This window comes from Hydra viridissima, unplaced genomic scaffold, assembly GCF_058129835.1.
Source record: "Hydra viridissima isolate aposymbiotic clone 2 unplaced genomic scaffold, HvirCarnegie_v1 scaffold_12, whole genome shotgun sequence".
Classification (NCBI taxonomy): domain Eukaryota; kingdom Metazoa; phylum Cnidaria; class Hydrozoa; order Anthoathecata; family Hydridae; genus Hydra; species Hydra viridissima.
The window spans coordinates 10,513,590-10,526,953 of NW_028324311.1; the positions used below are offsets into that span (position 1 = coordinate 10,513,590).

At 34.6% G+C, this 13,364-nt stretch overlaps 1 protein-coding gene and 1 pseudogene across 1 annotated transcript; one reads left to right on the forward strand and one right to left on the reverse strand.

Annotated features, from left to right (window-relative positions):
* Window positions 1–220: 220 nt before the first annotated feature.
* Window positions 221–998, reverse strand: LOC149881216 (uncharacterized). Its single transcript, XM_090067952.1, has 2 exons — window positions 948–998; window positions 221–591 (listed from the first exon to the last, which is right to left on the reverse strand). The coding sequence occupies exons 1-2, from the start codon at window positions 996–998 to the stop codon at window positions 244–246; spliced, it is 399 nt and encodes a 132-aa protein (XP_089924078.1). The 3' UTR covers window positions 221–243.
* Window positions 999–7,310: 6,312 nt separating this feature from the next.
* On the forward strand, window positions 7,311–12,682 carry LOC149881217 (uncharacterized; annotated as a pseudogene).
* Window positions 12,683–13,364: the final 682 nt, after the last annotated feature.

Consider the following 13,364-nt stretch of genomic DNA (forward strand, 5'->3'; position numbering starts at 1 on the left):
GACTGTTACAATGAAAATAACAAAAATTATTTTGTAATAGTTAAAATCAATAATTCTCGCCAATCAAATGGCATGTGGAGTGCCATTATCCATTAATATTAATCTTCCTTCCATATGGAAGTTCAATAGTACATTACAACAATTTACAGTTTTGAATAATTTCTAAAATCAAAATTAAGAATTATTACAAAAATTTCATAATCTGGGAGTATTTGCAAATATAAATTAGCACCAGTTTAGACGTTAAGTTCCACAACATGTGAGTATAAGCACACCTTTAGTGCGAATGTAACATTTCTTTTCATGCTTTTTAAAATTCGATTCTCTAAGATATTTATTGTGACATTTCGGACAGGTAAATTTAGTTATTAAGCGTTCTTCTGTTTTTTTCAGCATTTTAGTTTCTTCTTCTGCAATCAGCTTCTCTGTAGGAATTGCTGGTGGTATGAGCTCTAATTCAAAATCCTCCGATAACAAGTCCGCTAACTCTTCAAGATCTATCTCAATAAAATCATCCACAACTATTTCAATTTCGTTATCAATATTTTCAAGTAAAAGAGAATAATTTTCTTGATTAATAGCAAAGTCATACTCATTTTATGTATCGCTGCTCAGAAAAATATTTTGAAATATTTTTATTGGATAGTCGAGGCTTTTTCCGACGTCGAAAAAAATAAAAATACTCCCAAAATTTTGTCAAAATCTGTTTTTATTGGTGCATTGTTAAAGCTTAATAAAGGTTACATCCCTAAATGGTCATTTCGGCTACCCATCTCCCTCCCACCTTATTGGGGCAGCTTTAAAAATCGAGTAATTGTGGTAACGAATTAAATTGTTTTTCTACGTTCTTTTTGACGAGCATCATTACAAATCATTTTTTTGAGTTTGTGGTTAGTGGCAAATTTTAAAAATCATAATGGATATTGAAAAAGAAGGTAAGCTCATACTTTTGGTATATTTATTTTTTCTATTTTATATGTTACTGTCACATTTCTCATCAATTATATTTGATGTAAAAAATTTAATGGTTTTTTTTATATACACGAATTAAAAGTGTTTTTGAATATCAATTAAGCCTTATTAAGCTACGAGCTTGTGCTTCAGGTAAAGCTTAGATATTCTATTTACCATTTAAAAAAAAAAAAGTTGCGCATGTACGCGCCCTAAGATTTTTTTAATTTTTTAGTCAATAAAACAATAACATTTTTTTTGTGATTAAAACTTTTATTTAATCTAATTCATATTTTTACTGTAGAACCTCAAGCTATCACAATAGAGATGACTAGACGATCACTTTATAAAGTCTTGGAGCAAAGTTCCGAGAAAAAAATTGACGACAAATTCGTGTTTTTATTAGCACACCTTAAAAACATAACTAAATGCCCTGCAAATGAAGAAAGTGCACTAAAATTCATTTTTTTATCTTTTAAGTTCCAACTTAAACAAAAATGGGAAGACGCAAGCCGTAAAAGAGAGCGTTTTTTAAAAAATAACAAACAATGGCTCAATACCACCATAGCTCTACCAACTTGGACAGTAGCAAAACCCTGCCGACCGTCAAAGAATTTCGTGAATCGAGTTCACCAACGAGAAGGCGAAAAACAAGGGTTTTAAGGGAACATATACCTTGTGAGGAGTTAATGTATGCTGCTCAAATGAGTCAGCGTGCTGCAGAGAACAGTGACGCATCTAACGTTATAAAGGAAATTTTATTTACACCAACAAAAGCCAAACAATATAGAAAAAGTGACACATCTACTGAAGATATCATTAAAAAGCACACACCATCAGAAGCGTTGTCAATTTTTGTGGAAGCTGATATGACTAAAAAACAATATGAAATTATTCATGCAGCCAACAAGAATATCTATCCATGTTATTCACTTATAAAAAAAAGCCAAAGTGGAATGTTATCCACCAGAAGAATCGATAAAAGTTACAGAATCTTGTTCAGAAATTGAATTACAAGATCTTCTGGATCACACGCCTAGGCGATTATGTTGTTATTTGAACGAAGTTATTAAAACTTTAAATGAAAAAGAAAGAAATAATTTAGAATTGATTTCGAAATAGGGTTGTGATGACTCGCAACAACAAACGTTTAAAGAAAAATTTCAAAACAGCGACGATAGCGACGCTAACATATTTCAAAGTTCTTTTGTGCTCCTACGGCTCATATGCCATATTGGTTACCAAAAGAAGGTGCATTGGCAAAATCCAGCACCATCATCTACAAGGTATTGCCGACCAATAAGAATACGTTTTATTAGGGAGAGCAAAGACGTAACGAATGATGAAATCGAATGCGTAGAGAACTGAAATTTGGGCCATCAATACTGCACGCAAGAATCCGATTTTTTGAATCCTTGCTGCATATATCGTATAAAATACCAATAAAAAAATGGTAAAACCAGCAAGAAGAGAAGAAAATAAAAAAGTAATAGCGAAAACAAAAAAATTCAAAATGCCTTTTAAGATGAATTAGGGCTGTTGGTTGATATTCCTAAGGCTGGATTTAAAAACAGTAATGATGGGAATACACCAAGAAGATTTTTCGCCGATCCCTTAACCGCTTCCCGCATCCCAGGGGTTGATATAACTCTTATAAAAAAATTTAATGTCATTTTGGAAGCAATTTCGAGTGGGCATCAAATTAATTTTTAAAAATTTGAAAATTTTGCAAATGAGACGGCTAAACTTTATGTTGATTTATATGGATGGCACCAAATGACGCCACTACTAGGGAATGCGGGTTCTATCGCATTGATACCTATTATATTGGGGGGTTCAATGTTTTTCTAAGATGACTTACCTTTTATTTAAAAAAAAATGTGTTTAGAAGTTCTAAAAAATTTCTTGCCGGAAAATATTTTTGTGATGATTATTTTTGTTAAGTTTCTTTTTGTTAAGTTTTAAAAATAATTCTTGCCATGATTATGTTGTGATAAAAAATTTCTTACCGCAATGATTTAAATTTATTTTCTTCTTTTAAAAAAATGTTTTTAGCGAGAACAAAGCATGCAGGTGAAATGAAAGCGTTGTTTGTGTTTGAAGATAAGCAAAGAAGGAATTTGTGTTGAAACAAAAACAACGATAAATTTAATGTTTAAAGTGGAACTTTTTGCAGATCGGTTTGACGAGTACGTGCTTGATGTTGAGGAGCCGTTGCATGTGGGTATTGAGAGTTATATGAGCAAGGTGTTTAAAACGGTGAAAAGTGGTAGCGAGTTAACTTTGTCGGTTTTGAATGCGGGAAGTTTGGAAATCGCCGTGAGATCTTTAGACCAGTTTTCGTATAATATTAAGGTGGCGACGGAAAGCGTTCAAAACGTGAATTTGAGTGAGCGCTATTCTTTTCGGTCAAAGAGAAGAATTTTGGCTTCTAGGTTTAGCGATATGTGTAAGATGATAAAGCCGACCTCTGAATTTAGAGTGGTGTTGATATTTTCAATGGAGACAAGCGGTGTTTTTTCTGAGAGCTTTAAGTTTGGAGAAGAAACTGAGGATGAAGTGAAATTTGATTTGGTGCGTAAGTCTGATCAGCTGTATCGAGTTTCAAAAATAGTTTCTTTTTCGAGCATGTTGGATGTGTTTGTGGGAGAGACGTTGATGATTTCGTCCACAGGAGAAATGGGGACGGTAAAAGTGTATTTTCTTTGAAAGATTTTTTATTCTTGTCAAATAAAAACTTTTTTAGAGAATGGCGCCTAAGAAGGGAATGCTTGAGAAGGGTGAATTGGGTCCGAGCAGTAAACCGGATCCAACAGATTTGTAGCCTTTGCCAGTTTTTAAGAAGAGCCCGTCTCCGTTGACGCTTTTAGACCAGGGTCTTAAGTATAAGCCTGAGCCAGCTGCGGCTAATTTCATTCCTTTTCCGTTTTTGTTCAAGTAAACTATGCCGCGTCCAGCGGTTTTGTCGACCATGGCAGAACCGGCAGAAGAGCCAACACCGGCAAGAAGTCCAGTAGCAAGAGCAGGGACGACTCTTGCGGCTAGAGTGCCGAGAAAAGGGAGTAATGCACTGATGAAACCTCCTTCCATTTTAGAGTTGTGCATGAGTTGTTTTTTGCTAAGTTTGAGCGTGACTCCTTTTCCGTTGCTGTAGGCTTTTCTATTTTTTTTCAATTGGGTGTTTGTGACTGCGATGATTTGATTTCCTTTTAAATCTGAATGAGTGAGTTTTATGCTGACTTCGGTTTTGTCTTGAATGGCTTTTTTAATTTTTTCAGCTTGTCCTTGCGAGATGTTTAGTTTGATCTTTTGATAATTGCTCATTTTTAATGGAAAAGGAAAAAAAAATTTTCGAATTACCGATTGAAAGCGCTTCCGGAGAAAAGATCGGATAGATTTGAGGAAATTCTTTCTCTGATGTGATACCTGACGATGATGTCTTCTCCTCTAAAATCGATCAAGTTTCCATTTTGTTCTACAATTTGCGTTTCCATTCTTGAAATTTTGCTAACAACGATGGGAAGGTATATCAAGTGAAAAGGTTTTTCAACAATTTTGTAGCCGGGTTCAACCTGTGGGTAAAAGGAGTAAATGTTGTTTGTTGTTTTTCCGTCTAAATAAGACGAGCCGATGATGTCGTTGGTTACTCGGATCACTGCAGTATCTTCAATTCTTACGATGTTTTCAGACTCGTAAATGTCGATGACTTTTGTGACTTTATTAGGGTCAACAGGGTCTTCTTTTTCTCAACGTAGGTGTATTCGTTTTTGTCGAATCCAAACAGCGATCCTATGCTGTTATTGACGTTAAAATCGACCCAGTATTTTGTCGTTGCTGTAGGCTTTCCAAAGGTCAATACGGCTTTCAACGAAGACTCGTTTGCTGTAATGGTGACTCCGTCTACTTTGTACAAGTTTCCTGTTTGTTTTTGCATTTCAGTTTGAAGGTATTCGTTGATCTGGTTGATGTCTTAGGATCCTTCTTGAATGTAAATGGTGTAGCTGTTTGAGCCAGCGTTTGGACTGTATCTGAAAACATTTTTTTTAGAGGTGATGTTGGGGTAGGTGCAATAGGTTTCGAGTCCCACAAGAGCCATTTCGTACTGTTTGTTTAAATCCAGCTCGATGGGCCTTTCAAAGTATGTTTTGATGGAGCTGTTTGATACGGTGGGTGCATCATTTTTCGATTTTGCAAGCAAATAAAATCCTGACATGTTTTTTATACGTTTGGAAAATAAAAATCGTCAAACCCGCCTCTGTATTTTCCATGGTCTTTTTTGGAGGATAAATCAATGACGGCAAATCCGTGGGGTTGAGACCAGCAGTATTTGCAAAACTTTTTAAATTCTTTAATTCCCATATCATCTGAAACATGCTCTCAATAAATGTGTTTGATACTTTTTGAACTTTGACGAAAGAGACAAATAAAGTTGTCATTTTCTCGTATGGTTTGTCGAGGGAGCATGAAATAATTTTGAGCGAGGTAAAAGCAGTCGACGTTGGAGTGTCTTCCTCGGATGTTATATTTTTCGCATTTGTTTTGCTTGGTGAGTAGCAAATCGTCAAAGATCATTAAATTGTTTTTGGTCGAGCCTAAGGATTCTGGTTCAGGCACGTCTTCTTCACTTTCGAAAAATTGACATTCCATGTCTGTTTCTCTGTTCCATTTTTTAGAGATTTCTTCAATGACGGCTTCAGGATATGCGTTTTCTTCCTCGATTTTGTTTTGAATGTTGAACAATTGGAGAATGATTTCTTTCGGCAGTTTCTTTTCAAAGGAGCTTTTGAGTATTTTGTATTCAGGTTGAAAAAGGGATTTGCCAAAGACTTGCAAGTGGTTATAATCCAGCCATCCAGGTCTAAGCAGCAAATTGAGTAGCAACGTTGTTTTTCCGCAACCGGACTTTCCAACGATGATTCCTCGAATGCTTCTTGGCAAAAGCTTGTTGTTGTATCTTTTGGTTTTGCCTATATTCCATGAAAAATCAACGACTTCCATTTTGTATTAGGAAAAACTTTTTTATTGTATTTAAAATGTACTGCGTTAAATGCAAAAGAGAAACTGAAACCATTCATTTGAAGAACGAGAAGACAAAAAACAACAGACATATGTTGAAAGGGACTTGTGACTCTTGCGGAACGACCAAATGCAAGTTTGTTTCTTCCCATGCGTCCAATGGAACAACAAAAGAGGTGATTTGGTGGAGTCGATCAAAAATTTATCAAAAGGGGGAGACTTGGTGCACTCGATCAATTAAAAAATGATCATTTACAGAAACAGATATGTTAAGAAACACGTTGTTGGAGGAGGTGGTATCATTGACACGTTAAGAAATTTTTTTAAAAAGAGCAGCAGCGTCTAGCGCATCGAGAGCAGCGTCTACTTTGGCTGGTAAAATTGCAAAAAGCGAGTTGGGAAGAGAAGCGATTACAGCTGCAAAATCTGCTGGAAAAGAGCTGGCTTCTTCGGCGATTGTGACTGCTAAAGACGTGGCTATTGATAAAGGCAAAAAGGCGTTAGAAAAGGTGTATGCCAAGACTAGAACTCCGAATCCGAAAGTTATTGCTCCGCTTACTCAAAAAAGCAAAGACATTATTTCAGGAATGGTTGAATCAGCAGCAGCTCCAAAGATTAGCAGCGATTATTCCTCTCTTGGGGGTTCTCTGCGTCCGAAAAAGTTGTCCAGGAAAAACGCTATCCGAATCCAAGACCTGGTGAAAATGGGAAGCGGGATAAAAATTGTCTGAGGACCTGAAAAATTTTTTTCTTTTGTATAGAAAAATGGCAAATTCCGATGTTTTAAACATTACAGAAGAAATCATCGTTGATGAAAAAATTGAGAGATTTGAATTTCACGAATACGAACCGGTCAGCACTAATTTAAACACGGCCGGGGAGATAAGAATCAACATTGAGCAACAAGATTTGTTCACGCTTCCCTGTGAGGCGTACCTTTTGGTTGAAGGAAGGCTGACAAAAGCAGACGGCACTTCCTATGCGGATACGGATGCGGTTGCTCTTGCAAACACCGGCATCATGCACCTGTTCAGTCAGATTTCTTATCAGTTGTCGAATCAAGAGATTGAAACCATATACAGTCCTGGTCAAGCCACCACCATGCTGGGTTTCCTGAAATATCCGGTGGAGTACCAAGTGTCGGAAGGAATGAATCAGCTGTAGCAAAGAGACAGCACTGCCCTTGCCGATCTTGCAAATAACAGCGGGTTTAGTCAAAGGCAAGATTTCATAATTAAGCAGCCTGTTGAAAAAGGTACATTTTCATTTTGCATTCCGTTGAAACACATTTTTGGTTTTTGCGAAGATTACGAAAAAGTTCTTTACGGATTCAAGCACACGATCACTCTTGTGAGAAAGAGCGACGTTGATGCGATTTTTAAGAGCGAAGCAACAGCTGCGGGAAAAGTAACCTTGAGCAAATTGCTTTGTTCATGCCTCATGTCACTCCCTCTGTTATGGCAAACAACAGTCTTTACAAACTCATCGAGTCCAAAGTGGATGTGCCGTTATCGTTTAAATCCAGACAGTGCGACACCATTGCCGTGCCAGTGTCCAATACATTCAGTTGGAGGTTGAGCGCTAGATCTGCCAGTGAACGACCGAGGTACATCATTGTTGGATTTCAGACCAATAAAGACGGAAGTCAAGATTTGAACCCTTTCGTATTCAACCACTGCGATTTGAAAAACATGTACGTCACTTTAAACAGCGAAAGGTACCCTGCTGTGGATTACGACTTGTCCTTTACAAACAACAAATTTTCGAGAGCTTACAGAGACGCGTGCAAGTTTGACAACAAGATTTTTGGAATCAGCGAAACTATTGCCCAGCCGAATTTAACAACGCTGAATTGCAGACACAGTTGCCCTCTTTTCGTTTTTGACGTGAGCAAGCAGGCTGAAAGGCTAAAATCGACCGTGTTGGATGTGCAAATTAAGGCCACCTTTAACGCAAACGTTCCTGCAGACACTCAAGCCTTTGCCGTGGTGATCTCTGACAAACTGCTCAGAATCAAATCTGACGGAAACCGAATGAACGTTGTGTATTAGAAAAATAAATTGGTCTTTAATAAAAGGATGAATTATACGAAAAAGGATTTGAAAAATTTACTTATCGAAAATGGCGTTTCCAAAACGTCGAAAAGCAAAATGGGGTTGGCAATGATTGCGCTGGAGAACCATTTGATCGACAAAAATGCGATGATGGAGGACGTCAAGCCGATAGATTCCAAATACGAAAGGCTCCGTTCGATCCGAAACAATCCCGTGGCTGTAAAAATAACTCACGCTGAAACAGGAAAAGTGATCGAATACGGCTCTCTTTACAAAGCGATGAAAGAGACGGGACACGGCAACAATTATTTGGAGAAGCGAAACGGCAAAGTGGATGAAAACGGATTTAAAGTAGAAATTCTGAAATAAAAATGTCGTTTCACCCGTTTTTTCTGGAGTGCAGCAAAAGAGAGACTGATGCGGTTAAAAAAAGACAGCTTGAGGCTCTTGCGTTTAAGGCTGAAAGCGACTCGTTCAAAATTCCTGAAATGTACAGCGATGAAAAAAGAGACGAGCTTTACGCGATGTTGTGGGAAGAAAAAGAGGATGACTTTTCGCGAATGGAAAAAGAAATCAAAGAGCACAACAGAGAGTGGAGCAATTTGAAAAGGCGAGAGAAGCTGAGAGCGATCGGACGGAGAGAAGCTGAGAGCGAGCGAACAGACGCGTTCTTGAAAAAATGTCTGGAAAACTGAAAATGGACGCGCTGCTCCAAAAATATGTTGAAAATAAAAAAAGTTGAATTCGAGTTAAGTAAATCCCAGCTCAAGTAAAAAAGATGGATAGAATGAATTCGATGCAGAAACGAGAAGAGAGATGGGAAGAGAGTTTTGAAAAGGTTGAAAAAGCGATAATAGATTTTAAAAAATTGAAATGAAAGCATGAAGAAGCGAAAAGAAAGGTGAAGAAGCGATAAGAAAAATGAAGAAACGATAAGAGAGAATGAAGAAGCGAGAAGGCAGCATGAAAAAGAGATAAAAGATTATGAAGAAATGATAATAAGTTCGGAAAAAGTGATTATAGGGATGGAAGAAACGATAAGAGGGATAGAAAGAGATTTTGAAGATGATTCGTCAGACGAATAGTTTGCCGGAAGAAATGATAAGAGATTTTGCGCTCCTGCTCCTTAATTTTTTAATTCTTTTTGAAGAATTAAAAAAATTTGCTGAAAATAAAAAAAAATAATCGAAGAAAAATAAGTTCCAACGAAAATAAAAAAGATGACTACACTGCAAGAAAGGCTTAATTTTCTTAATGAAAGAAAGTGTCTGTTAGAAAATAAATTAAACGAGAATCGCCAGAGGGAAAGAGATCATGTTGAGCTTAATAGATTAAATATTGAAATGGATAAATTAGGAAATGAACTTTTAAGTGTATTGAGGATACTTGAAGGTCCTCAGTATAAAGAATTAGAAAATTCGTCGCGTGATGCGCTTATAGAAAGAGATGAACAGATATGTGAATTAATGAGAGAGATAGGAGACAAAATTGATGTTATTCTCAGCGCATTTGTAGGTGAAAATAAAGAATTAGAAGATGAATTGAAAGGGGTTAAAAATGAAATGGATAGAATTAGTTCGATGCAAGAAGCGAGAAGGCAGCAAGAAAAGTCGGAAAATGATATCATCGCAGAAGAGTAGGAAGAGCTTCAAAAATTAGCTTCATCTGGTTGGATGGGAAGATTTTGCGCTCCTGCTGCTAAAACATTTTTTATCATGGATTTTTTAAATCTTTTTTGAAGAATTGAAAAAAAGTTGCTGAAGAATTGAAAAAAAGTTGCTGAAAATAAAAAAAATGAATTCGAGTTAAATAAATTCCAACGAAAATAAAAAAGATGAACACCATTGACGCAACCATTATATTTGATGAATTGGGCGACAAGTTAATCATTGAATATAGAGAAGAACCAACAATATTTTCGATCAGTGATTTTTTGAAGAAAAATCAGGGAGAAATTATAGAGTCAGCATTTTCATTGATTAATAAAACGGATGAAAAAATAATAAACATGATAAACTTAACATTTTCATTTCCTAGTAAGAAGAATATAAGGATTCTTGAAAAGATTAGATATAGGGTTTATAAGACTATTAAAAAAATTGTTAAAAATATGATTGAAAAGATGAATGAAAAGATTAGAAATATTCTCAGATGAAAAAGATGAAAAAAATGAACTTCAAGCACAAGCCGACTTGAAAAGTTTGTATGAATTATTTAACAAAATTGATACATTATACCATATCAGTACAAAGAAACATTTCATGAAATGATATATGCGACCTAATATGCGACGAAATATGCGACGATGCGAATTAGAGAACATTGAAGAAACGTATCATCACATCATTTTTTATTTCGATAAAAAAAATTCGATGGAACCATTTATAAAGGAAAACCTGTTATGTACACAGCAGAAAGTGATGATGACAACGTGGCTAAAAAGTTCATAAACATGCTTGAAGCAGACCTTAAAAAGATTTGGAACGATAACGATTTACTACAACATCTCTGAGAAAAAAAGAAAGTGATGACTGATAAGGATGAGAAAAGTTATGAAGATGCAACAATTTATCACATTTGCAATAAAGATCTTAGAGATGATAAAGTCTTAGACCACTGCCATTTGACTGGAAAGTACCGTGGTGCTGCTCATAACAAATGCAATTTACAAATGCTTTATTTCAAATGAATTATATTTTATATTTGTATTGTAACAGTGAAGTTCTGGAATTAAAAAAACTGTGACAGAAAAATGTCAGAGAAACTAAAAAATTGGTCTATGGATGATTTAACAGAAGATGACCTTCAAATAAAAGCAATGCATAAGGATGATGTAAATGTGGCATGCATATTGCAGATAAGTATTTTATACCCTGTTGCAATTAAAAGGTAAAAAAGGTTTCAGTAGTAACATTTTTTAAAAGTAAATTAATGTTACAAAATTGTATTTTTTGTTTATTTTATACGTTTCAGTTGGAATTGATATGAAATCGCTTATTCAAAAAATTCAAAAGTTTGTAGTAAAAAAATTTTACTCCTAAAAATGGGCTCCTTAGACTTGTTGTTCGTGTGGGTCAAAGCAAAAGGCAGAGCGTTCCACCTTTGAATGTGAGTGTTTTTAAACCAACTTAATAAATTATTTATATTGTAATCAATACACTAAGTATTGCAGAAAATGTGTTGAGTATTTGATTTAGGTACTTTAATTTTTATGATCTGTATTTATTTTGATTTCTGGTGTGCTTTCTTAATAATATAGATTTTTGTATATGTTTATTGTACATATAAAACTATGATTGTACAAATACTAAAAAAGTTATTTGTTTTGTAGCATATTCTCACTGCAGAATCAGAAGTAGAAATTGAATTTAATACATAAAAAAAACAAGAAAACTCCTATAAATCTACAAACGGAAAGAGAAAAGAAAAAGCCTTTCTGAAGAATTGTCTTTACAATCATGGCCATTGTGGGAGCCACCAAAGCTCCCCGATTCCAATTCAGTATACATTTTTAATAATTTTTTATCCCATTTGTGAAAATAAGAATTTTTATTTGGTTTCATTTGAATGGTTTGTTTGTTGTTTTTTTAGTTACCATTTTTAAATGAAAGAATCAGTATAAAATAATTAGAATATAGTGATAGAGTTTTTATATCATTTAAGAGTGTTTATAATCATTGTTAATCTTGTTTTAGAACTTTCTGTCTGTCTCTGCCTCAATGGATCAAGTAGATGACTCGCCAGTTACACAGACAGTGTTTCCATCAGAGTTGCAGTATGTTTCACAAATTCAACCACTGTTGCACTCATCTTCTTTTTTTTTTTTTTACCATCTCAAATAAATGGGGTAGACCAAATAAATACCTTTATTCTGAAAGCAAATGTTGAACCCTATAAATTGAAGGCATTCAATTTATAGTGAATGCCATGTACAGAAAAGTTTTTAGGTTGGAAACAGAAATGCGTACTATACGTTCACTTTTAGACACTAACCATGGTAATAACAAAAATATAAATATAGATTATTTACCAGCAAATTCAGTTGAAGAGTTTGACTCACTAGAAAAAAAAAAAAAAAGAAAAACTCTAATGATAAAGATATCATTTGCAGAAAGATGAAGCAAATTGGTGGGGAAAATGTAAGTGACTTTTTAAAAAATGCTTTAAAAACTTGCATAACAGACAAGCTATGTTGCAGCATCAATCAAACTGGTGCAGATTAAAAGCGTAGGTTTATAGCACCAGTCGAAAGTTTGATTTTTGATGCAGCTCACTGTTTATTTCCAACTGCTACTGAATTCAGTATGACTACCTTAATTGCAAAACACTTGAAAAAATCTAAAGATCGATATTTTGCAACAAGAAAGAGAAATTCTTCGTTAACAAATGATTTAAACAGTCCTGTTAGAAAAATTCGAAAATTAAACACTGACTCGTGTAGTGATTCCAGTTAAATTATTTTTTAAATTTGTTTTATTATTTATTCACCTTTTTTTTTTAGTTATTTTATTCTTCATATATATTTTTAAATAACTTTTAATATTATTAATTTAATTTCAGCAAAATTATTTAGTTGTTAATGGCTTTTTTTATTTTTTAAAAATAATTCATGCATTTTTTTTTAACATTTTATAATGATTTTAACATTTATAATTTTTTATTGAAACCAGTTTTAACATTTTGTATTTAATTTATTATAAATGCAATCTTATTTCAATGGTTATAATTCATTCCCCTGAAAAATATAGCATGCGATTTTTTCAGGAATATCTTCTAGCCTAACCGATATTTTCTAGCCTAAAATTGTAGTTATTGTTAGGAGTTTTCACTAGCTATTCTCTACGTTAATTAGCTAGCGGGTCGCTAGCTCATTTAGCTAGCGATTCGCTAGCTTATCAAGCTAGCGATCTTCGTGGCCAAATCGCTGTCTTTATCGTAAAGTCTTGTCGCTAGCGATCCGCTAGCTTAAAAAGCTAGCGATCCTCGTGGCCAAATCGCTGTCTTTATCGTAACGACTTGTCGCTAGCGATCCTCGTGGCCAAATCGCTGTCTTAATCGTTACGAATATCGCTAGCCATTCGCTAGCCGATTTCCCACCGGGCAGGTTAGTTATTTCTAAATTATAGAAATTTTCTAGGGAAGCTATCTAGAGATTTTTGGGGTCAAGATATTCAATTTTGAGATCTTTATCATCCTAATAAAAGTTCAAAAAGTTTTTTTTTACGAGCTTTTTTTAGAGAAACAATAAAATATGGCAGATTGAAAAACTAAAAATAGATATTAAGGAGAAAAAAATCTATGAAAAAGCTAAAATAAGAATACATTAAGTGGAATTTCTTTCAA

What these genes read in the sequence shown, in the direction of transcription:
- LOC149881216 (XM_090067952.1), bottom strand. Translation starts at nt 998, where the DNA reads ATGAGAAATGTGACAGTAACATATAAAATAGAAAAAATAAATATACCA. An exon ending in AAAAAATAAATATACCAAAA is followed by an intron (nt 592 to 947) that starts GTATGAGCTTAC and finishes ACATAAAATGAG; the next exon opens with TATGACTTTGCTATTAATCA.